General features: G+C 33.3%; 1 protein-coding gene across 1 annotated transcript in view; it reads right to left on the reverse strand.

Annotated features, from left to right (window-relative positions):
- The window catches only part of Cfap47 (cilia and flagella associated protein 47), a 223,411-nt gene that overhangs the window by 156,412 nt on the left and 40,947 nt on the right, over window positions 1–26,052 (reverse strand). Inside the window, exons 20-26 of the mRNA XM_070039243.1 lie at window positions 24,995–25,139; window positions 21,675–21,769; window positions 16,494–16,635; window positions 13,341–13,435; window positions 10,357–10,516; window positions 7,217–7,412; window positions 4,281–4,490 (exon numbers count right to left, since the gene is read on the reverse strand). Coding sequence (XP_069895344.1) covers window positions 4,281–4,490; window positions 7,217–7,412; window positions 10,357–10,516; window positions 13,341–13,435; window positions 16,494–16,635; window positions 21,675–21,769; window positions 24,995–25,139 — 1,043 coding nt within the window. The remainder of the gene's footprint in view (window positions 1–4,280; window positions 4,491–7,216; window positions 7,413–10,356; window positions 10,517–13,340; window positions 13,436–16,493; window positions 16,636–21,674; window positions 21,770–24,994; window positions 25,140–26,052) is intronic.

The following is a 26,052-nucleotide window of genomic DNA, read 5'->3' on the forward strand; positions in this document are numbered from 1 at the left end:
GTTTACTCAGATCATGTATATGCAACTTATTCTAAGAAACATCTTAAGTTGGATGTTAAAGCAAAATGTGATTTGGTATTAAAATTCCTGTGAAAGTAAACAACAAAGCTACAACTTTTATTCTTGTTCAGGTTTATCTAAAGTACCAGGCAGGCTGTATCTTATAAAATAAGAGCAAATAGCCCTATTTCATTATAATTACAAGATTCTACTAGATGTAATGTTTTCTCTCAGCTTGGAGTAGAAACTGTGGTGCAAAATAAGGAATTTCAATATTCTGGCACAGCTTAAATTTTCTGATCTCTGTGTGAATTCTTTTAACAGAGACATTTAAACATAAGAAGAAACATCAATTCTAAAATTCAATGTAAATAATTTGGACATTATCCAAAGCAATTTTCACCCCCACAACAAGTGAATTCCAATCCCTGCCACTGTTCCCTTCCCATTACAAACTCTGTCTCTATGAAAAACACCCATTTGCCCAAGAAATACTTGATACCTCTTTTAATTGTAGAATGTCTATGTCTTTAAACTATCTATTGTGATCATTTTGGAAAGCTAGAATACGAATCTAAACTTAAGGTAAATTCTAAAATATGATTCAGTTACTGCTACATGCCAGAAATTATTCTAAGCCTTTTATGAGCATTTTCTCATCTAATTCTACAATGACAATCTGCTCAAATATCACATCCTCTGAAATGCTTTATCTGTCTAACACATGGAAGTATTTAATTTATTTCCTAGTAAGATTATACATTATATAACTTGTTAATTTCTTTCTCAACTATAGCGGTAATTCCATGAGGGCACAAGCTTTGGGGTTACATCAATATCAAAAGAAAATCAGGCATACAATTATTGTTCAGTAAAGACTAAATGGCTTAAATGGATGAGAAAAATGTCTACCTGACAGTAAAGAAGCTGTTGCATGATTAAAGGGAAAAAGCTACTCTGGAAGAACTGATTTTTGTTTTGCTTTGTTTTGTTTTTGTGAGTGCTTTCTGTGTGGGAGAAAACTAGCTGACCTTGTCATTTTTCAAAGGTGATGACTATTATATTCTGTTATGATTTAGCATCAAATCCTCTACACTATGCATTTATTACATCACATTACTAAAGCTTTCTCTTATATTTCTCATTCTTTCCTTATCCCTTTTATGGGAAGCTTGATGACATCATATCAGCTATTCCAAACCCTAAGGACTTACCCAGCTGTCTTTCCGACCTTACCTCCTTTTCACATCTTTTTACCACATCCAATGCTCATAAAGAAATCTCTCTTTATCACCACATGTCAACTACTCCCTGTTTGCTACTGTTCTTGACAGTCCTCCTGATCTTACTCTACTGTCTTCCTTTTCCCTATGGCTTCTATAACTTATGTTAGAAAATTTGCCTCTTAGGATTTACTGTTTGTCATCTGTTTCCCCCAATAGACTCTCAGTTATATAAGCAGTGATCATATTTTGACTTCTGATATAATCACTAGTGCTTAGAACAATGTATAGCACATGGTAGGTATGCAGGATATATTTGAGGAATTAATGTTTAAAAATTTATCCAGGATAACAAATTGCTAATTGAGAATAGTATTAGAAAGATTTGGATAACTTAGTAGGAAATGTTACTATGTGTTGGGCTGAATTGAGTACTAGTATGTGCTTATTATCCAGCTGCAATTTAAATATTTATTAATATACCCAAAGCAACTGTAATATCAGGCATAATTTCAAAAACTATACCCTATCCTTGTTTTATAATGATGACTTAGATTTTAAAGAGACATTAGGAATCACCAATAGTTATTAGAAACTTCAATTATTTTGCCAACAATCAATTAATATCTTCTCTTTAATATTTCTTAGAAAGGTTTCAACAAATATTACTTATTTGTGGGAATTTCTCACGCCCTATTCAAATGTATATTTCTCAATCCATTCCCCTAATTCTGCCATATTATTTGTTTAAGATTCATGGCTATAAATAACCTTAAGGTAAATATCCTTAAAGTAAATTTCACAGCAAATAAAATCCAAACAGAAAATTTTCAAACCCAGGAAAAAATAAAAGAAACATATTTCAGATACTCATAAGTAAAATAACTCTGACGAATAAAGGACTCATATATACATTTTTCTTTCTCTTGTTCTTCCTCCCTCTTCCCTCATCCCAATATGTGACTTCATATGCCAAAAGTAAAAAATCAACCAGATTGAAAAATACGAGTTGATGAGAAAATAGGAAAATAATAATATAAACTAGAATGGGAGCTTATTTGTAAAGCAGCAGTGAGAGTTATTTCATTGCTATTTTCATCATTTGGCTCATGCAAAAACCATTTCTAATAGAACTTAAATTATTTTATACAAACTCTACCAAAATATATGCTTTGTTCTAGTAGAATGTCTCTGAATTTTGTAGAAAAAATTAAACATTTAACTTTATATTTTAAATAATGTTTAAATTAGGTTTTTATTTTGAAATTTCATTGATGTATAATACACAATTTCAATGAAGCTCTTTAACAGCTGCATTAATATTGAATATCAATGCAATACATTTCTTAACTTAAAAGATGTTGCTGTTGTCTACAAATATTAATTTGAAATATTTGACTTAATATATTTTATAAGTATCAATATATCATAAATTTACTATAAAAATATCCTATAGTTGCTGGTAATGCAACCTTTTGCAATAAATTCATATGCATTCAATTGATTTAAGGTAGAAAATTCATGCATTTTTGCCTCATTAATATATCAATTAAAATGAATGATATTCCTGTGAGAAAGAAATAATAGAGGGGACAAAAAAGGAAAAGAACAGATTGCTTTTATTCTTTGAAAAGTTCATGTATGGTACATGATAGTACTAATATTAAAAAGTATGCATATCATAAAAATTGCGTTAAGATTCTACTCTTGCCCTTCTGCATCATCTCATACCTCTGTTTATCAGTATGCATCAAATCAAATTGTAATTAATTTGAGTGCCTGTGGCTTATATAAGCCTATAATCCTAGCAATTCAAGCGACTGAGATTTGAGGAAAACAGTTCAATGTCAGCCTGTGCTGAAAAGTGTATATGACTCCTTTATCAAAAAAAAATTTTTTTGGATCCGGTCGTGGGGCCTGAACTCTGGGCCTGGGCGCTGTCCCTCAGCTCTTCAGCTCAAGGCTAGCACTCTACCAATTGAGCCACAGTGCCACTTCCAGCTTTTTTTCTTTTGCTTATGTGGTGCTGGGGAATCAAACCCAGGGCCTACATGCATGCAAGGCAAGCACTCTACCACTGAGCCACCTTCCCTGCTCCCTTCTTTATCAAATTAACCAACAAAAAGTCAGAAGTCAGCCAGATGCCAGTGGCTCACGACTGTAATCCTCCCTACTTAAGAGGTCCATGAGACCCATCTCCAATAAACTACTCAGAAAGAGCCAGAAGTGTTCTGTGACTCAAGTGATAGAGTACTATCCTTGAGCACAAAGAAGCTAGGGACAGCACCCAGGCCTGAGTTTAAGCTCCAGAACCATGCTGGGGGGATGAGGGTAGGGGGAAGGGGACATGCCAGAAGCCAAGGTATGCTTCAAGTGAAAGAACACCAGCCTTAAGAGAAAAAGCAAGTAAGAGAATGAGGCCCTGAGATCAAGCCACAGTACCAGCACATGTCTGCACACACACACCCTCTTCCCCGCCCACACACACCAGAACAAGAAGCCTCTTGAACCTTCATACTTCATGCTCTATTTTAATGCTTGATACCCTTGCCCATATCATTCAATTTTACAGACCAAAAAACTGATTATCTCAGAAATTAAGCTAACAAACCCATGACAGAATAATTCCTGTAAACCATTATTTTGCTGTTTCTCTTGAGAGCGAATTTTTTTTTTTTTTGTCAGTCATGGGGCTTGAACTCTGGGCCTGGGTGCTGTCCCTTAGCTCTTCAGTTCAAGGCAAGCGCTCTACGGCTTGAGCCACAGCGGCTCTTCCGGTTTCTGGTGGTTTATTGGGAGACAAGAGTCTCACGGAGTTTCCTTCCCCGGGCTGGTTTTGAACCGTGATCCTCAGATCTCAGCCTCCTGAATAGCTAGGATTACAGGCATGAGCCACCAGTGCCCGGCCAAATTTGTACTTTGAACATTAAAATAAAACTTTATGTCCAAATTCATGATAGAAGACTCTTCTCCTTTTAACTTTTTGCACTGGTATAAAATATATAGATATTATTTTTCATTGTCAAATACAAGAGAATCTACACTTAAATATCTTACCAGTTATTTCTCTCATCAGAAAATACAAGATGAGTGAAAAATGACACAGCTTTAGACGATTTGAAACTGAGGTGGCAAGGTATTTTCCCATTAATTCCAGTATTAGACCCCGTTATGGTACTGCCTTTTGGAAATGTCACAGAAAATGGTTGAATTTCATCATCATCAAGAAGCTTGGCTGTAGGAACCTGGAAATGTACTGTTGAATTTCTATTTAAAATGAAAAAAATGTTAGCCCAAAATACCAGCAAGTAATTGAAATTAGATGAATCATCTAGAAAAGTCAGAACAATAAATATTTGCAGTAATGTCTTAATCATAAATTTTTGGTAACATGTTAATTTAACTACGTCAAGAACCAGTTGAGATGATCTAATCTTTTTTTTTGTTCTGTAAGAGTCAAAAAGAAAAAATAAAAGCTGGGTGTTGGTGGTGATTGCTTGTAATTGCTTGTGGATTGCAGTTCGAAGCCAGCCAGGGGGAAAAGGTATGAGACTCTTACCTCCAATTAACCACCTGAAAACTGGAAATGGAGCTGTGGCTCAAAGTGGTAGAGTGCTAGCCTTGAGAACAACAACAACAAAAAGCTCAGTGGCAGTTCCAAGACCTCAGTTCAAGACCCATGGCTGATGAGGGGGGATAAAAATATGATTAAACACACTTAAAAAAATCATAGTACTGGGCTTTGAATCCAAGATCTTGTGCTTGGTAGGTAAGTCCTCTAATACTTGAGCCATGCCCCAATCACTTACAACTTGTTTTTAATTATAGCCATAGTATTCTGAAATATTCTGACAAGAATTTATCAAAAACTCATGACTTTAATATCTACAAATTTAGTGTTTGTATACTAAATATTAATAGATGCACATATATTTAGAATTGTAATGGTTTATATATTAAGTATTTGGATGCTTAAACAATAAATAATTTTACATAATTCTCAAATATCTGATTAATATCCACATTTCATGCTTTTCAAAAGCATTCATTAGAGAAAAGATAGCTTCTTTAACAAATGGTTGTAGGAAAATTGGATATCTACATGCAGAAGACTGAAACTAGACACCTTTCTCTGATCCTGTACTACTGTCAAGAATCTTAATGTAAGATCTGAAACTTTGAAACTACTACAGGAAAGAATAGGGAAAACTTCTAGAACATATTGGCATACACAATAGCCTATGAATAGAACTACAATGTCTGAAATAAGGATGATTGACATATGGGATTGTATTAAACTAAAATGCTTCTCCACAACAATGGAAACAGTTACTAGAATGTAGAGATAGCTTACAGAACGCAAGAAAATATTGGTTAGATATACATCTGACAAGGGATTAAAAACTAGAATATATAAGGAGCTCAAAAACTAAACTCCAAAGAACAAATTACCCACTTATCAAATAAGTAAACGAATGTACGACTCCCAAAAGAAGTCTTAATGGCCAATAAACACATGAAGAAATGATCAGCATTTCTAGCCATAAAAGAAATGCAAATCAGAATGACATTTTGATTTGCTCTCATCCCAATCAGAACAGCAGTCATTAAAAACACAACAATAAATGCTGGTAAGAATGAGAAGAAAGAAGCAACTCTTATACACAATTGGTGAGAATGTAATTAGTGCAGCTACTATAGAATGTAGTATGAAGATTCCTCAAATGCTAAAAGTAAAATTGCCATACAACATAACAGCACAACTGTTGGGCATATATCTGAAGGAATTTAAGTCAGGATATAATAAAAACATTTGCACATTCATGTTTATTACAGCATACTTGCAATAACCAAGCTATGGAATCAGCCTCAGTACACTTCAACTGATGAATGGATAAAGAAAATGTGGTATATAAACCAATAGAGGATTATTCATCCATAAAGAATTTTTAAAATATTATGACATTTTCAGGTAAATGGATAGGATTGGAGTTCATTTTAGATGAAGTTAAGCCAAGTCCTAAAGGACAAAGATTGCAAATGTTCTCTCATATGCAGGCTCTAGGCCTAAAATACATATAGATATACACATATCTATCTAGCCATCTGTCTGTCTGTCTGTCTATCTATATGACTGTAATTAAGGAACTATCTAAGTGGTGGGAAAGAAAGGGAAAGAGAATAGTGGGTTAAACAAAACCAAAATCCATTGTTTTTATGTGTGGAAATGGTACAGGCAACCTAATCTAAATTGTTGAACAAAAGGGGTTTAAGGGAAACAGGGAAAGGACAGAGTAACAGAAAGGGCTAATATAGTCATTGTGTAATATTGTGCATATGTGACATAGTGTGGTGAAACACCCTTGTACACTGAAAATTTTACAAAATAGTTTTACATGTCTTACCATGTTTAATTTCCATTCACAAATCATTTCTTGTGAGATAAGTATTCTTTTAATGAACATTTCTATTAATTTATCCTGTTGTCAGTGATTTGTTTGCAGATTAGGTCTTTCTATGCAACCCCAAACTTAGGATCTTCCTGAGTAATTAGGATTACAGGCATGCAACACTGTTCTCAAGTACAAATAAGTTTCAAATTTATAACAATCAATTTTATTGTTACCAATTTATGAAATCCACCCTTCTAGCAGTTTAAAGTATTTTGTGTTTTTCTATTTTGTAATTTGTTCAACAATTGGAAGATAAATTTTCATGTTGTATGAAATATCAAATGTATGCTTTAAGACCAATATGTGGTAATGTGACTCAAATTTAATGCTTGCTTATTATTCCACAGAGACACACAAGAAAACACATTATGATACAACTGAAATAGTTTTTTTGTTATTTCAAACCCTTAATACACCATTAAATATATGAATAGCTCTCCCTAACTATAGAAACAAATAAAAATTTACATATAACTCTCATATACACTCACACCAAGAAAATTGTGCATATGATAGACTAAAATCAAATGAAGTATTTACCTAAAATAGTTTTGAGGTAAAATGTTGATATCTATTCCACTTGGTACATCCAATGGAACAGGAGTAAAAAATATAAATGGTGGTTCAAAACATAGCTTAGGTGATTTTATCTCTCCATGCAGACATATTAAACGATAGTAAAACAAGCAATCATTTAAACACATAGGAATGTCGGCTCTGTATATTCCAGGCTTCTCTAATAAGAAAAAGTGTGTTAGATTGGTTAGTACACAAAAATATATAGTCTTAACATTGATAAATATTCAAATGTTTTATAATGTTTCCAACTCAAAAGAGCAGAATGATTGAACCAGAAAAAAGATTGAATCTACTTAAGAATTTAAGACACTGTTTTTGATTTTGGTACCCTGTGTCTTGTATATACAAAGGAAGGGGAAAAACAAAATGGTGAGACAAAGGACAAAGAGTGAACCAATGCAAAAGCAATTCTCACAAGACACTATGTTGGAAATGAACTTTACAACTTGGAGGGGTGGGGAGAATCAGGGAAAGAGAAAGTAGGCGAAAAACAAAGAGGGGGTTAACAATGTTTGACAAGAAATGTACTCATTACCTTATGTATGTAACTGTAACCCTCTATACATCACCTTTACAATAAAATTAAATTTAAAATGAAAGAATTTAAGACCCAATAAAGTATTTTTGAAAGAGCACCCTGCAAAGTGTATTTTATTACAAATGGAGTAACTTTTGTGAAAGACTTTCACTAGTTGTGTGAAATAAATATCCTTGAGGAAGCAGTACAACAGGACTTCTTCTTTTTAGAGTTGATTTATTTTATTATTTATTTATTTTTTTATTGTGAAAATACTGTACAGAGGGGTTACAATTACATGGCAAGATAATGAGTACATTTCTTATCAAGCATTGTAGCCTTCCTCCTTTGTTTCCCTTTCCCATCCCTTCCCATACTCCCCCCGCCCCCCCACCCAATCCTCCCTGCTCCCCCTTCCCACCCCCACCCCCACTCCCCACCCCCGCACCAAAGTTGTAAAGTTTGTTTTCGACATAACGACTTGTACATCTCATTGTTGCAATGGGCCCACCTGTATCCCTCCCCTTCCCTTCCACAAATTATACCGACATCAAATACAGTGAAAGCAGGGTTATACTGTGGGGGAGGGACATACAAAGCAACAAAGAAATAATCTTATAAATGTGTTAGAAACAATCACATGAAAGAAAAAAAACATTTGAATACATCTCTTAGGGTTCATTTCCCTAATATCACCTTATCTGACCTTTTCTGCTTGACTCAGACATATACTAGATATTGCAAATAATGGAAACCATGGGGCCTATGTTTCTTTGGGCCTGGCTTACATAAATAAGTGGGCTAAAGACTTAAAGAGAAACTTCTCTGAAGAGGAAAGAAGGATGGCCAATAGACACATGAAGAAATGCTCAACCTCCCTAGCCATAAAAGAAATGCAAATCAAAACAACATTGAGGTAACACCGCACCCCAGTTAGAATGGCTAAAATCAAGAACTCTAATAACAACAGATGCTGGAGGGGATGTGGACAGAAGGGAATCTTACTACATTGTTGGTGGGAGTGTAAACTTGTTCAACCACTTTGGAAAGCAGAATGGAGGTTCCTCAAAAGACTCCACATAGAGTTCCCCTATGACCCAGCAATCACACTTTTGGGCATTTACCCAAATGTTTATAAACAAGACCACACTAAAGCTACCAGCACTACTATGTTTATTGCAGCACTATTTACTATAGCTAAGATATGGGACCAATCCAGATGCCCCTCAGTAGATGAATGGATGAAGAAAATGTGGTATATATATACAATGGATTTCTATGCCTCCATCAGAAAGAATGACATTGCCCCATTTGTTAGGAAATGGAAAGACTTGGAAAAACAGGACTTCTTTAAAAAATATATTGTTATTGTAAAAGGTGATGTTTAGAGGGGTTACAGTTACATAAGTCAGGTAAAGAGTACATGTCTTTTTGGACCATGTCACCCCTTCCATCTCTCTCCCAATTTTTCCTTTTGTTCCCACCCACAAATTGTATGATTCATTTTCAACATGGTGTCTATTGAGAATCACTGCTGCATTTGTTCGCCCTTTGTCCCACCATTTTATGCCCCCCTATACCCTTCCCAAGGACAGATAAACAAGATAAAGAGAAATGAAAACAAACAAAAAAGCAACAAAGGAAAAAACCTCTTGCTCCCATTTCTTGGAGTTCATTTCAATAATAATTTATAAAATCAAATGCACACAGAGGACTTCTTCTTTAAAGTTGTTTTTTGACTATATTAATTTTAGTATGGGCAGAATGAAAATGAGGTCAGGCAACTGCCATGAGGCTCCAAAGGGATTACTGAGAAAAGAATATGCTAAGATTAAAGAAAAGGGCTATCTTCTCCCAAAATTTTTAGATTAGGTAAGATTGCCAGGATTGATTGACTGGCCAATTTCATCTGTTACGGAAAGACAAGAAGTTCCCATGTGGCCATTTACTATGTGTTATGGACTAAAGTTCAATATAGGAACCTGCAACATAATTCCTGAAAACAGAGCATAAGAGACACTGGCCAAGGCCCTTTCAAACCTGAATCTCCAATGCAAATGTCTCATAGAGAGAAATATGGTTACTTGGTTAGTGTAAATTCAAGTTTCTATCTTAGAATCTACAAAATCTATACCAGTGTGGCCTTGTAGGAATTGGGGCTATCTATGGTATCATCAGAAAAAAGGATTACAGTATTATGGGTTATGGATTATGCATGATCATGCTCCTAAGTGAAAGCTTGAGCCAGATAGAAAAGCAATAGACGTATTAAACCAACTGTTTCTCTCTGTACCGGAAGCTTTACTTAACAAAATGAACTTATTAGATGATCAGTCTGTGATCATTGGGAAAAGAGGGATGTTTGAACAAGCAAAGAGAAAATGAATGGGGGAAATAATGGGCTTCATAATTAACAATTACAAATTATGTTTGAGAAGACTATATGAAAAATGAGAAATCTTATCTGTACCTTCAGCTGATGAAATGACTTTAAAACATGCAGAATTTTAAAAACACAATAAAATGATTTAATATAGGAATAATAAATCAAATTATATGCAAAATTAAATAGAAAAGTACTTACTTGGACAGAACTGTACTGTTATACTACACTTTTCGCCTGGCTGCAGATTCCCAATCAGTCTACTAAGGTGAAATGTGCCTTCTTTAAAAAGACTGGCACTATTAGTAGGATCCATAGACCAATATACAATATTTTTGGAAATATTTTGTAAGACAAGAGTCTGTACATGTATACACAAAAAAGAAATATTTTAAAAATAGCAAGTGCAATATAAAATTTAGTTGTATTATCATATCAAGTTGATGGACTTATGCACACAGTTAAATGATTAAAAATGGTATGCTTAGATTAAAAGCTTTCAAAGTCTTACCAGGCAAACATAGGGGTATGAAAATACGTTCTCAGTAATGTAAGCAATTGTGAAAAGTATATAAAACACATTAACTGAGGTAATATATATATATACCTTTGCCAATCATAAGAATGAAGAGTAACAATAGACATCATTTTCAATGGTGATAATGAAAAATCCTTCAGTTTGGAAAACAGTTCTTTAGAGGACTAATTATGTACCTACCATTTAATCCTATAATTCTAATCATACTTATTTACTTGAGTGAGTTCATCATTTATGTTTACATGATAACTTTTATGTGAATTGTTATAATAGTTAAATTCATATTCACCAAACAATGGCATTTTAAAAATGAACAATATTTCCTTCAGCCAATATATAGATAAACTATAGTGCATCCACACAATTGAATGAAGGGCAACAATAAAATAGATGAAATACTAAGTAATGTAAAACATAGATGGACATTGAATATATATTTAGAGTTCTCAGATCCAGATAATTATAATAAAATTTATCTATCATTGTGGAAGTGAAAGAAAATATCATTGCCAAATGTAACTTCAAAGAAGGACCAGTTTTGGCCACCAAGAGGCCTGTGGAGTGTTTAGATGCTGACACTGTTTTTCATTGTACTAAGAAAATAGATATACCAATCCCTGTATTTTTGAAAACCCCAAAATAAATAAACTACATGTAAACTTACATCATCTCTGTGAATTAGAAACAATAAATAAAGGTAGTACAGACTGCAGACTGTGACACACTCCATTCCACAATATGTATAAAGTAGCCTCATTCAAATTAGAGGTAAGTACATACACTGAACATTAACTAATACATGTGTTACTGTTACTAACAGCAGTTCTGCAATTTCTTTAATGCGATACTGGGACACAAAGTAAGTAAATAAATTATAATTAGTCATGGGCAGATTTATCATTGTCAAGGAAAGAAGTTTAAAAAATGGGTAAAGGAAGAAGTGTGAAATAAAACATTTTGTGATGGATTATAGGTGTGTGTGTGTGTGTGTGTGTGTGTGTGTGCATGGGTTAGCATACATCTGTTTTCCTTGCACTATTTACTGTTGGCCTACCCATGATACTCAATAACAGCTAGTATTTCCAACACTTAGATTTTTGGTTCTTAAACATCAGGTATTGGAATTTCTTGAAGCTCTATCTTTTGAACTGGGGCAAATCAAATAATAGGTAAGCACAGAACATTTGATCTTGCTAGTAAATAAGAATAAATTATAATAATGTGAGAATGGTCAAAGGGCAATTTAAAGAGCTTATTAATAAAGTAATATTAAATTTTAACAAAAAGTATAGTTGGGTACTAGTGGTTCATGCCTGTAATCATCACTACTCCGAAGGCTGAAATCTAAGGATTTCTGTTTGAACCCAGCCCAGGCAGTTAAGTTCATGAGACTCTTACCTGCAATTAGCCAACAAAAAATCTCAGAAGACTAGAGCTGTGATTCAAGTGGTAGAGTGCCAGCCTTGAGAAATACACCTAAGGGACACCACCCATGCCCTGAGTGCAAGCCACACCACAGTCACAAAAAAAAATATACAAAATTAAGTTTACAGCTGAGCTCTTAGTAAATAATAAAATTAATAAATAGGAGGAGGGAATACTTTTGTCACTGAAAATTTCAAATAAAATGTATGTAAATGTCTCACTTAAAAGCTCCTTGTTCCTTGAGAATGGGCTGAAGTTAATGTCAAAATGCAGAGGATGAACAAGGAAAAACAATTTTGAAGTAAAAATACGTAGGATGTATCACCAATGATGAGTGATTTTGGTGTCATGTATTTATTTCATGTGATAAAATGGACATTTAACGACTTGACTTTTATTTCTAAAACACAGTTACCTTATAATTTCTTATAATTACATAAATATAATTCATGGGAGATGCAAATAGTGTAGTAAAATGAGATTTCCTTCTCCAGGGAGCTCATTTGTCATTCAGAAAAACACATGTATTAGAGTTTAGATTCTTTCTACTTATATGAACTAAATGAATTTTGAATGATGTAAAATCTCATATTTAAGAAGAAAATTTTCCAATTCTGGAATTCAGTTCAATTCAGTTCACTAATGTTTCATCTTCAGTGCCACATACAAAGTAATTTTTTATTTTTTGAACTTTTATTAGAATAAGGTGAATTGATATATATTTGCAAAATATACATATATATATATATATATATACATATAGTGATGATTACAAGGCATAAGCCACTAGTGCCCAACTATACTCTATATTTTAATTTCAAAAGTTTATTTGTCTATCTCTAACTATAATAACAATAAGTATTTTATCCATGTAATTTCTTTTTAGCAACACAGAGGTTCATAATTGGTTGTAAGTATAACAATGCTCTTAGGCATAAAAGGGACAGTACAAATTCGAATTCCTTTAATGTGTATACCTCATATGCCTCTCTTAATTACAAGAAAAAAGAGATACAGAGAAAGTCAAATAAAATCAACTAATATAAAATTTTCTGTTATATATGTGGATTTTCACATATTTAGTTAAGGAGAAATTATTCATAGGGAATAAATCAAGCCACTAATGCTTTAGAATAACCAACTAAGTAAACTAAAATCTATAGCTATATGAAAACCATACTTATAAAACCCGTGGTAAAATATAGCAATTCTCCATACATACCTTTGTTCTTGTGATGTTTACATTAGATTCCATCTCATATAAAGGAATATTAAATATAAATGCAGTATTTGATAAGTATATTGGTGCATATAATACTTCAAAAGAGAAATAAAGAAAAACATGATATAAGCTCATAGATACTTTTACTCATGAAATAAGAAAATGAGATATATTTCTCTTTTATATTCTCAGCCAGAAAATAAAATTACAATCTAAAATATTTTATATATATTGACTTTTTATATTATGAAAGTAAATTTTGCAATAATTTTAATGGTAATAAATGACAAGTAAAATAAAATAACTATTGACATATAAATATAAAATATGCTGAATATTAAGATAAGCAAAAGCAAATCAAACTAAAATTATGTCTATACTAAAATTTTACTAATGAAGAAACAAACAGAAATGAAGAACAATTCATTGGAATTTGTTGAAATGGATAGATGGCATATTAAATAACATTGCCTAGACAAACTAACACTTTTCTAGGAGTAAATGCAATTTTGTGAGACTTTAGAAATAAATCACTTAATGCATTACAAAGGCCACTGTTCCTTTTTGGAAAACCTATAGGTTTTGAAATTTTCCTGAGATATTTGAATTTTTAATGGAAACTGTAGGATCTATTTAGCTTTTGGGAAAACAAGTATATGTGAACAAAATATCCAGTCCTAAAATCATAGGTATCTTAAGTATGCTTTTATTGCATGACTAACATTAGTAGATGTTTAGGTTAAGACTTGTAGGAAAGAAGAAACTTGTAAATGATGTTCAACATTATGTTACATGCAATATTGTCATGAGAAATCCTGAGAAAGGCTGGCAGATGTGCAGAAAGTAGTACAGTAATATCTATTTTATATTTGCAATTTGAATATATTTGGTTACATAGAAGATAACCAGAAAAATAATAGGTTTACTTCAATATTGTAAAAAAAATATTTTGGCATTTTAATTTGTCATGCACACAACCTTATGCCATTAAGCAAAGTAGTAATCTTCTCTTTAACACTGATTATTATTATTAGAGAGCTATTTATTCTCTTAAGAAACTGAATTGCTTTTTAAATTTTTTTTTAAAGACTTACAGCCTAAAATTTCAAATTATCATTATTCCCATTCATTGGTATGCTAACTTCCACACAAAAATACGATATTTGGAGATTATTATAAAATGAAAGGACAAAGGTCAATAGAAATCAAAAGAACTACTACAAAACAAGAATCTTAAGAGAAAATCTCTCCAAAGAGAGATAAAATAGTTAATATAAGAAAATGTAAGAAATCACAAGATAAAGAGAAAATGGTTTCTTTCCACAAAAACACTGTTTGTAACTAAAGAAATAATCCAGTGGGCCCTGGTGGCTCATGCCTGTATTCTTAGGTACTCAAGACACTGAGATTTGAAGATCACAATTCAAAGCCAACCGGGGTAGTAAAAGTTGGTGAGAATCTTATTTACAAAAACTACTCAGAGAAATCCGGAAGTGGTGCTGTGGCTCAGGTGGTAGTGTGCTAGTCCCAGGACTTACAAATCATCATCATCATCATCATCATCATCATCATCATCATCATCATCATCATCATCATCATCATCATCCAAAAGTATTAAGAACTCTTTCTAGTTTAAGATTGCCAAAAGTGCCAGGCACTCGTGTAATTCTAGATACTCAGGAGGCTGAGATTTAATGACCACAGTGCGAAGCCAGCCTGGTAGGAAAAGATGTGAGACTCTTATCTCCACTAAACTGCCAAAAAGTCTGGAAGTGTAGCTGTGGCTCACATGGTAGAACACTAGACTTGAGCAAAAAAGCTCAGGGAATAGCGCTCAGGCCCAGAGTTCAAACCCTAAGACTAGTACAAAAAAAATTGCCAAAAGTGTAAATATTGGTAACCACTCCTTAAATTTTTGTTTCTAAGACCTCTGAAAGAGGAAAATATTATAATTTTTTTTGGTCCGGTCGTGGGGCCTGAACTCTGGGCCTGGGCACTGTCCCTCAGCTCTTCAGCTCAAGGCTAGCGCTCTACCAACTTGAGCCACAGCGCCACTTCCGGCATTTTTTCTTTTTGTTTATGTGGTTCTGAGGAATCGAACCCAAGGCCTCATGTATGCATAGCAAGCGCTCTACCACTGAGCCACCTTCCCAGCCCAAATATTATAATTTTTAAGTAACACTAGGAAGCACTGAGGAAAAGAGAGACTTTATTATAAAATTAATGAACAGGATTATTAAAGATTAATAAACCTGAAAGAAACAAATATTTTTAAATATAAAAATTAACATAGGTAAGCATGAAAATGATCTAATTGACAAACTACAATTAGACAATATTTTTTTATTTTTGAAAAACAAGGTTTCTTAAAATTAAGTTGAACTTCGAAGAACCCCCATTCCAGCTACATCATTATTAATCTAGATCGTAAACAAAAATTAAATAAATTTCTACCATAACATGTTAATTTAGTCTGACCCAACTCACTTACTGCCATTCACGTTCATTAACTAATATGATGCACATCATTTATATGTAATGAAAATATAACTCAATATCAGAAGTACAAATACAAAATTTAGACTGACTTTTCATTAAAATATTTATGCATATATAATAACAAAGATAAAGCTTGTCAACAGTATAGTTTGCAGAGGATAGAGATCTTATTCTTGAATATTTGGAGAAACTAAGCAGATAAATATTCAACAAGTAATTCAAAATCTTAACATTCTAAATCTTTAGGTGTACTTAACCCATTAATATGCATGGCTTTATAGTAAATGTACTTTTTGAGATAAAATTGTCATTGCTTTAATTTTATTTTTAATTCATTTTATTTCAGTAAGATATTTTGCCTTAATTTTAAAACTTTCCATATACTAAAACACTACATGGACCTGTTTTCAATTCTTTCCTAATTTTATTAGTAAGTCACCTGTGAATATATGTGCTATGAATCAAGACTCCATCTCATAGAATAACATAGAATAACAATTTAAGTGAGATAAAAGGAATCATATACTTTTACTAATATTTATCTCTAATTTATCTCTTATCTATAATTGTCATATTCACATCTAACTTTATAGATGCTTAAATGTAAATTTTCAGCTTACCCCCTTCAATTACTGCTTCCTATTACATACATACCAGTAGCTTGAACATGACAAGGTGGGATTAGAGGTTTTGTTTTTGGCACCAGAGGAATATTCTTCAAAATATGTTCAGTATAAAGTTCTGAAGCTTTGAAGGAATTCACAACAACTTGAATAGTGAAGTCATATGTTGCAACCTGACAAATACACATATTACTTGTGACTGTTTGCTTCCAAAAATACTACTTGGGTGAAATAAGTATAAGAAATTTTCAAAATAAAATTAGCATTTGACAGTAAAATTACATTATATTTGATATTATTAAAAATTGACAAGCAATAAAAATAAAAACTATATTTATTTAATAATTATTTAATAATTACAAGAATTTCTTAAACAGAGTAACAACAGTAAGGGCTGATAAAGTTATGAGTATCTAGTACTTTTGTGTATTCTTGATAGGAAACAAATATTTTACAGTAATGCCAGAAACTTTCCCATTTCTTAGAAGTTAAATATATACTTTATATAAATTCTAGAATTTCCATGGATACACGATATCTTTTATTTTATTTAAATCTCTTCTAATGCATTTCATCAATATTTTGTAGTGTTTTAAAAAATCATTAACATAGCTATTTATTGTCATTACCAAGTATTATGTACAAATGTAGTTGCTTTGGTGTATGAGTACTTCACTCTTTGGTTAAGTTTATTATAAGAAATTATTCTTTATATTATTGGACACTGTTGTGGAGATAAGTCCCTACTACTAGAAGGTACTATTGTTGTACGCTATGGAACAATAACTTCCAGGCTGAGCTTTGCTTTGAGTGACTCCATTTTATAAAACTAGTTTTTATCCATTTTGAGTGTAAATGCTTAGGTAAATGACTCCATCTTGTTTGTGCAAGCAAATGACCCCATCTTACTTGCCCACAACATGAAGTATTGATTGATAAGTAACTTACACAAATAAAATATTACCATCTATTTTGAACTTATAAAATTAAATCAGAAACACTTGTACCCATGAGTGTATCACACCCTACCAGAAAAACCAGACCCATGAGTTTATTAAACACACTATGCTAAGGAATGTTACAATTCCCTCTCCTGAATGATATAAAAAAGGGGCTCTGGATTACAGTAGCACCGATAGACCTATTTTTAGACCACTTGTCATGAGAACATTTGTCAGGAAATAAACTCCCAACTTTGTTCCCAAAGCTTCAGCTCAGCAAGATTCCTCCTACTTCATGTGGCTCATCATTTATCCATATCTAGTGAGCCTTGAGCCAATTCTCCACCTTGAACCAGCTATGAGCTTTTACACCCTTTATTAATCAGCACATCTCTGGGCTAATACTTTATTTAATCACTTACAATGACAGTTTCTGCATCTGTATCAGCTCTCTGTCTTTTGCCTTTGCCTTCAGTAAAACCTATTTGAACATTATGGCGGTTTTACCTTCTCTTGGCCATTTTCTTGCCTATATACCATTGTGTGAAGTGGCATATATGATTGTCAGTATTCGCAATCAAGATTTTTTTTTCAATGATGGGACTTGAACTCTGGGCCCAGGTGCTGTCCCTGAGCTCTGTAGCTCAAGGCAAGTGCTACTATTTGAACCACTGTGCCACTCCTGATTTTCTTGTGGCTAATTGGAAATAAGAGTCTCACGGAGTTTCCTGCCTGGGCTGGCTTTGAACCACCATCCTCAGATCCCAGCTAGGATTACAGGTGTGAGCCACTGGTGCCTGGCCGTAATTAAGATTATAATGAAATAAAAGGATCTGTGTTTGCCAATGGCAGAAGTATTAAGTGCGTATGTATGAAAATTCCACAATGAAGCTTATTATTTTGTATTAATTTGCTAAGGAAGAAAGAATACCTAGTGACTTAACAGCAAAACTTTGATATAGCTTGGGAATTTATTATCATTTAATATATGGAAAATTTTAAATGTGTTCAAGTAGCAGACATTGTTTTCTCACAACAAAGAAATTATTTTTACATTTTATTTTAAATGTTTCATTGTTAATGAATAGAAACATAAATGATTATTAAATGTTGGCTTTTTTCACCTTCTATCCCTCCATTTCTGGGCCTAACCTTACACTCCCAAAGACATATAAAATGTTGACTTTTGAATCTTACAATTTTTCTGAATGTATTTAATATCTCATAGTTTTGGTAGAGATCCTCATTGGTGTTTTTGTCACGTTTGAACATTGTACAGAATGATTAGACAAGAAAAATAATTAATGAAATCTTATTTAGAAAGGGAGCAACTGTGCCTCTTTCAGATACATGATCCCATACATAGAGAACCCTAAATAGTACACACACGCATGCACGCACACACATGCACACACACACCCACACCCACACAGACTATTTTCTTATGCATCTTTGGTGTATTTATAGAGGTGAGCAGAAGGAAGAATAATAGCACTCAAACATAATAAAAGATTTCAAGATCATATCAATGATAGCTTCAGAGATACATAGATCTAGTAATAAGACCTGTTGAAAATAAGAAAAGTTTTAAGTGAAGTGGAGAACTACATGATATAAAGAATACATTTTCTGCTCTGCTCTAGTGATTTGTATTGTTCTGCTCTGCAAACGCTGGGTTTTCATTTTGTTTTTGTTTAACTTTAGCTGTCCATGCTGCTGCCAATCCCATCTCCTGTCATGGAATCTTATGTAAACAAGTTTGTTCCCACAACAGAATTACAGAAACATAAAATACTGAAGCATGTGTGTTTTTAATGGCCATTTCATTTCTTTGACAAAACAGAGTAAGCAACTCATGATGATCTATTTCTACAGCATCACAAGCAAGTAGATATCAAGGAATAAATGGCTTAAAGATGTTGTCTTTTTGTACAAATACAACTTGTCTTGATAACATATTCATAAAGAAAAATACAAATACACTTGTTACAGTGCATACATTGTGCTCCAATAATATCTTGCTATAGATACCAAAATCAGAGAATCCTCAAATGCCTTATATAAAAGTGGTATAGTTTTAAATTTCCTATATATGGTATATCTAGACCACTCATAACACCTAACAAAATGCAAACTATTTAAGTAGTTGTTCTTTTTAGAGAAGAATAAGTAATAAAGTGTGCACACTTTTTTTTCCAAAGTCTTTCAATCTGTGGCCGTTTCAATGCTAATATGGAATCTTTGGACATATTAGGCTGACTGTATATTACTTTCAGAATACAATTTTATATTTAAAGTTTTTCATACACACTGTGGATTTATATCCATATTTTAATGCCAAATACTATTCAGAAGCCCAAACTTTAATTCTTCAATGACTGTTGGAAATGGCTTCTTAATAGAAGAAGGGAAATGGAAGCGAGATTAATGGAAACTGGTGATTCTTGGGGTGGGAAAAATAAGCAGCAGGAGGAGGGGAAAGGAAAGGACAATAGAGAGTGAATATTGTATAATTCCATTATGTGTATATGAAATAAGCACAATGAAGCTCACCAAAAACTATTTTTAAAAAGAGTTTCCAAAAAGAGCAATGGAAAAAGTTATTTAGCTAGGCACCAGTGGCTCATGCCTATAATCCTTGCTTCTCTGGAGGTTGAAATTTGAGGATTGCAATTCAAAGACAGCACTAGCAGGAAGGTCTGTGAGACTCTTATCTCCAATTAACAATAACAAAAAAAGAAGTGGCTCTCTGGCTCAAGTGGTAGAGCACTAGCCTTGAGTACAAAAGCTGAGGGACAGCACCCAAGCCTTGAGTTCAAGCCCAGGTCCAGCACTAAAAAACAGAGTAATATAGATAGGATGAATTTGATCAAAGTACATTATAACCGTGTTATAAATATCACAATGCAACCCTTTTGCACAATTAATTTATGTTAATATAAAAGATAGGGAGAAAAGCCTTAAAGGCTAAGGTTGTGGATGGAATTCTAAGTGGATACTGAAGTCACTCAAGAAATGAGAATACAAGGGTGAAAGTATGAGCTTGGCTTGTGATGACAAAGAGCATATTTTGAGGGGATTGTTCTTCCTAATGGATGTGGTACACTTATATAATATTAAATTAAAGTAACAAGAATTTGCAATAAATTCAAGCAAAATCAATCCAGTTTGAAGGATTCAAGACCCAGACCATAAGCCATAGAAAAGTCTAAGGAAAGGGAAAAAAATCATCTTGAGATAAGCATGTTCCTGATAAGTCCTTGGAGGGAAAGGAACCCCAGAATCCATAGAGGAATTATGGAAATATAAGAACATATACAGTAGAGAGGAAGGAAGGGGAGAAAAGCAAGATGTGAGAGGAGTAGGAACTGATAGGGATGATAATAATTCATAAGTATGTTTCTATGAAGAAGACTGAAATCAACAATCTGAGTCATGATAGGATAAGTTATGACAAATATGCAATGTTGAATCTTGACTAATCTTGTTACTAAAAATTCACTAGCAAAGATGATACAATACTATTGTATTTATTGCTTTCATTTAATCAATGCTAGTTAAGTACAAAACATCATTTTAGCTATATTGAACATGTGTGTGTGTTTGTGTGTTAAGATATAAATCTTGTACTCTGTTATATAGAAGTTTGATAGAAAGAAGAACTTTCTCTGGCATTTCTATTTAAAAATTCTGGAGCAAAAGCATTGCAGAGTTCATTTCTGAATTGTAGCATGTGGTATCTTTTCCTTCTGAGCACATTCTGGAAGAAGGTTTTCCTTTTGTTTGCTTGTTTTTGCCATTTACAAAATCAATAAAAAAGCAAGGGTTGCTTAGAACATCATTAAACAACAAAAGGACACTATAAAAGAAATCACTATTACAGCAACACCTCTTGAATGCTCTCAGGCAGTCCTCAGCAATTTCAGACAGTAATTATAAGAGTATTAAGCATGCACAATACCAATTTAAGTGCAAAACAAGTGTTTGCAAGACGATAAGTGATTTTTCATTTCACTTAATTTTTCCTCTACTTTGTAACATATCAGTTCTTCAATTTTCTAGAGAATTGAATTTTTTTCTAGAGTATATAGCATCTCCTGAGACATTCTGCATACATGAACCATATATAACTAATTGTTTGCTAAATTAAAAGTCTACCCAGCCATGGTTGCTAAATTGAACAACCCACTACACTACAATATAGGTGATCTTTGAATTGTTTGCAATTCTACTACTTTCCTGTAATATGAATAATAGAAAATGGAACTTACTTCTGTGGGAGAAAACACTATGCCACATTCTAAAGATGACATTTCCTCTACTTCAAAAGTATATATACAAGAAGTATCCGGGTATATAATTTCTCCTATAAAACAGGAAACCTACATTTAAAATGTATACCAGCATTTTTAATGTGCAACTATGAACATTGGGAAATATCATTAACTTATTTATAGTAATCAAGAGCAATTATTAGTCAGATGCCAGAGGCTCATGCCTATAATTCTAGCTACTTGGAAAGCTGAGATTGTTGGGATCACAGTTGGACAAAAAAAGCCCACCTGACTCCATTTCAATGACATCTGGATACAGTGGTGCATCCCTGATAGTTAGTAGCTATCCTAGCTAACAGGAGCCTAACAAAGGTGGACTGGGTCTGGGTAGGAATTGAGAGCTCATCTAAAAAATAATGAGCAAAGCACAGAACTACAGGGTGCTCAGTGGTAAGAGTGCCCACATAGAGAAGCCATATATATATATATATATATATATATATATATATATATATATATGGATGGATGGATTTGAATTGTGATTCTCAGATCACAATTCTTGAGTAGCCAAGATAATAGGTATGAGCCACTGGCCCCCAGCAACAAAGTCCTATTTTAATCCCCAAAATTGCTAGGGGGAGTAAAGCAACTATTGAAATAACTGATGAAGTTTCCATAATGTTGCAAGTAAACAAGAATTTTTTCTATTTCTTTTCTTTCCATTTTTTTTTTTTTTTTGTCGGTCATGGGGCTTGAACTCTGGGCTTGAGCACTGTCCCTCAGCTTTTCAGCTCAAGGTGAACGCTCTACCACTTGAGCGACAGCGCCACTTCCGGTTTTCTGGTGGTTTATTGGAGACAAGAGTCTCACAGACTTTCCTGCCCGGGCTGGCTTTGAGCCATGATCCTCAGATCTCAGCCTCCTGAATAGCTAGGATTACAGGTGTGAGCCACCAGCGCCCAGCTTTTCTTTTTTTCTTTTCTTTCCTTTTTTTGTGATCACTTTGGGCTTGAACACAGGGCCTTGGCAGTGTCTCAGACCTTGTGCTCAAGGCTGTCTGCCACTTGAGCCACAGCTCTACATCTGGCTTTTTTGTGGTTAATTGGAGGAACTTTCCTGCCAGAGTTGGCTTCAAATCCCATTCCCCAGATCTCAGCCTCCTTAGTAGTTTGGATTACAGGCAGGAACAAGCACGCATTCTTAATACAAAGATTCTAATCAGCAAAACTAATATAGAAATATATAACATACATTTAGTCAGCCCATCAAAGAAAATACATTCATTTTTAAAAACCATTCAAAATTCAATTCTCATTCACATGAATGTGGAAAGGAATAAAAGGAAAAGATCAAGTAGCTCAGTGAATCATAGATCCAAGAACAACTGAAAAGATCCCCATGATGCCTAGCTACTCAAGAGGTTGAGATCTGAGAAGCATGGGCCAAAGCCAGCACATGCAAGAAAGTTTATGAGACTCTTATCTCCAATTAACTGGTAGAAAGCTTGAAGTTGAGCTATGGCTCAAATGGTAGAGTGCCAGCCTTCAGCAAAAAAGCTAAGTCACTGAGTTCCAGTTCCAGTAGCCCGACAAATGAAAATTTATAAACATGACAAACATATACCAATAATTTTACTTACCCATCATTTTTTGTTGTGTGACATTTAAAAATTATACTTAGAAATGTTGTCATATTTAATACATTATTCTTAACTATGAATAACCTACTTTGCAATGGACCTCAGGAACACATTATTTAATGATAACATGAATAAAAATATAAAAACTTTTACATGAAAAATTCTTGGCAAAATGAAATCACTGCAAGAACAAAGACATTAGTTAAAAATACAGACAACTTTTCAGAAGTAATAGAACATTGAGGGTTAATTGGGGTTGGTGGCAAATGAATGAAGAGAGGAAGCAGGAAATACCACATAAAATTCAATGCATAAGGGCCTGGGAAGGTGGCTCAGCGGTAGAGCACTTGCCTTGCATGCATGAGGCCCTTGGTTCAATTCCTCAGCCTCTGTGGTTGGGTTACATTATGTGAAACACCAGCAAAACATCACAAATTAGTAGATGAGAGAAAGGTCAGATATTTATATGGTCATTCCTACCCTTGGTTGTAGTTCTAACAATGGCTGTATTTCTTAATAGTTGTAGTACTTACCAATTGCCTCTTCTTCCATAGTTGTACCTCCCAATAGGCTCCAATAACTCTTTCCTCTTGATCTTTTGAATATTTTCTAGATTCTTTTAATTCTGTCCTAATCCCCATAATTTATTTCTTTTCTTTCTCCTTCCTTCTTCCTCCTTTTTTTCCTTTTTTCCTTCCTTCCTTCCTTTCTTTTCTTTTCTTTTATTTGTTGTTTTTATTTGGTTTTTGAAATTAGGTCTCACTAACTTTGCCCAGGCAAGCCTCAAACTTGAGAATCTCCTGACTAAGTAGCTGGGAGAACAGTGTATACGACCACACCTGGCTTAGATGATTCCTTCACTAAACAACTCAGTTAATCCTTATGAGTGAGATACTGACTGGTGAACTGTCTATTCACTTTTTAAGGAAATATATGGTCTTTTATCTTCATAGAGGAAAAGTCTAGCTTATAAATATTTAGAACATAATTAGAGCTCTAAATATTAACTGAAGATTTGACTAAGCCAATGATCAGAAAACGTTCTACAATGGTCCAAGTGGTAGACATTGTGGACTTTGTGAAACATGTTTTCTACCACAACTGTTCAATTTTGTTGTTATAGCACAAACGTGGCCATAAGCAATATACAAAGGCATCTACATTTTAATTGAACTTGGTTTATAAAAGAAAGTTTCCATTCAAATTAAACCATGGACCTTAGTTTGTCAACTACAGATAAAATGTACTCATGCATGTACATGTTTTGCTTAAGTCTAATATAACATAAAGATTCCTAATACATTAATAAGCATGTAGAAGAAGCTTTTAAAGTCATTGACTAATAATTTTATTTCCATTTTTAGCAGATATTGTATGTAACATACGCAACTTAGTACATGGACTCAACTATTAAGTACAATTATATGTCATACATTACCAAAGTACTCTGACATTGTAATTCATTTAATTCCAGACATAAAACTATGAGTTATAAGGTATAAGAAAAAACATGCTTTGAATCTTTGAAGTATTTAATAATAACACTGTCCTCAAGATTATAACTTAAAGCAATTTAAAATTGCTTTGCTTTACAGTAATGCCATTATATTGTAATTTGTAATGCTATTATATATCATTTGTAATATATATTACATACATATATATGTAAAATACATACCTATGTTGTCCGTAGCAATAATTGAAAAACATGGAAATTCTTGTAGATTAAACTCCACTTTAGCAAGTGTTATACCAATGTTTTTTATTACAAATGGCATAATCTGTGTGGTTCCAATATATGCGCCACAGAATTTAAATTCATTCTAAATTAAAAAAATTAGAAAGTACAATAATAAATTATAATGTGAATACTTAAAATTATATTTTAGCTCAGTTGTATGTGTGAATGTGTGTGTGTGTGTGTGTGTGTGTGTGTGTGTGTGTGTGTGTGTGTGTGTGTGTGTACCAGTCATGGGGCCTGAACTCAGGTCCTAGGAGATCACTCAAGGCTATCACTCTACCACTTGAGCTGAACTCCCCTTGTGGCCTTTTGGTGCTAAATTGGACATAAGATTCTGATGGACTTTCCTGCCTGGGCTGGCTTCAAATCACAATCCTCATATCTCATCTTCCTGGGTATCTAGGATTATAGGTGTAAACCACTAGCGTCTGACTCTTCTTTACCTCCTTCAATTATTCTAACTGTAGGCAATTAGAATCTAGTCCCTTTTTATTTAGTTTCTTGAGTTGCATGTTCTCCACTTTGAGAAAAAGTGGAATCAAATTCATAACTAAGTCACCGTTAAACTCATCGGGAATCTGACCACACCAATTCCACTTTTAAAATTTGATTACACACCAATGTCTAAAGGACAATATCCATGCTCGTTACTAAAGCACATAAAAAATCTCCATTGCCTTCCTTATATATCCATCATATTGTATACTTAACTTGCTCCACTCTTACCTAAGAACTTATTATTTCAACAATCACCATGAATTGATATTTCCAACCAATACCTGATGTTTCACATTTCTTCATCTTAATGATAGAAGTATTTCTTCTGTCAAGAAGACACCTCCCTAATTAGTAATTGTCTGATAAACATTACTCATCCACCAAACAAAACTAGATAATGCATGATTAATCACTCAGGACAATATCACTTATATTTATATTGAAACATCACATAATTGTTTACATACTGATTCCTCCAATGAAGATTTTAATGCATT

The sequence above is a fragment of the Dipodomys merriami genome, unplaced genomic scaffold (genome assembly GCF_024711535.1).
Source record: "Dipodomys merriami isolate MVZ:Mamm:240054 unplaced genomic scaffold, mDipMer1.0.p SCAF_3, whole genome shotgun sequence".
Lineage (NCBI taxonomy): Eukaryota > Metazoa > Chordata > Mammalia > Rodentia > Heteromyidae > Dipodomys > Dipodomys merriami.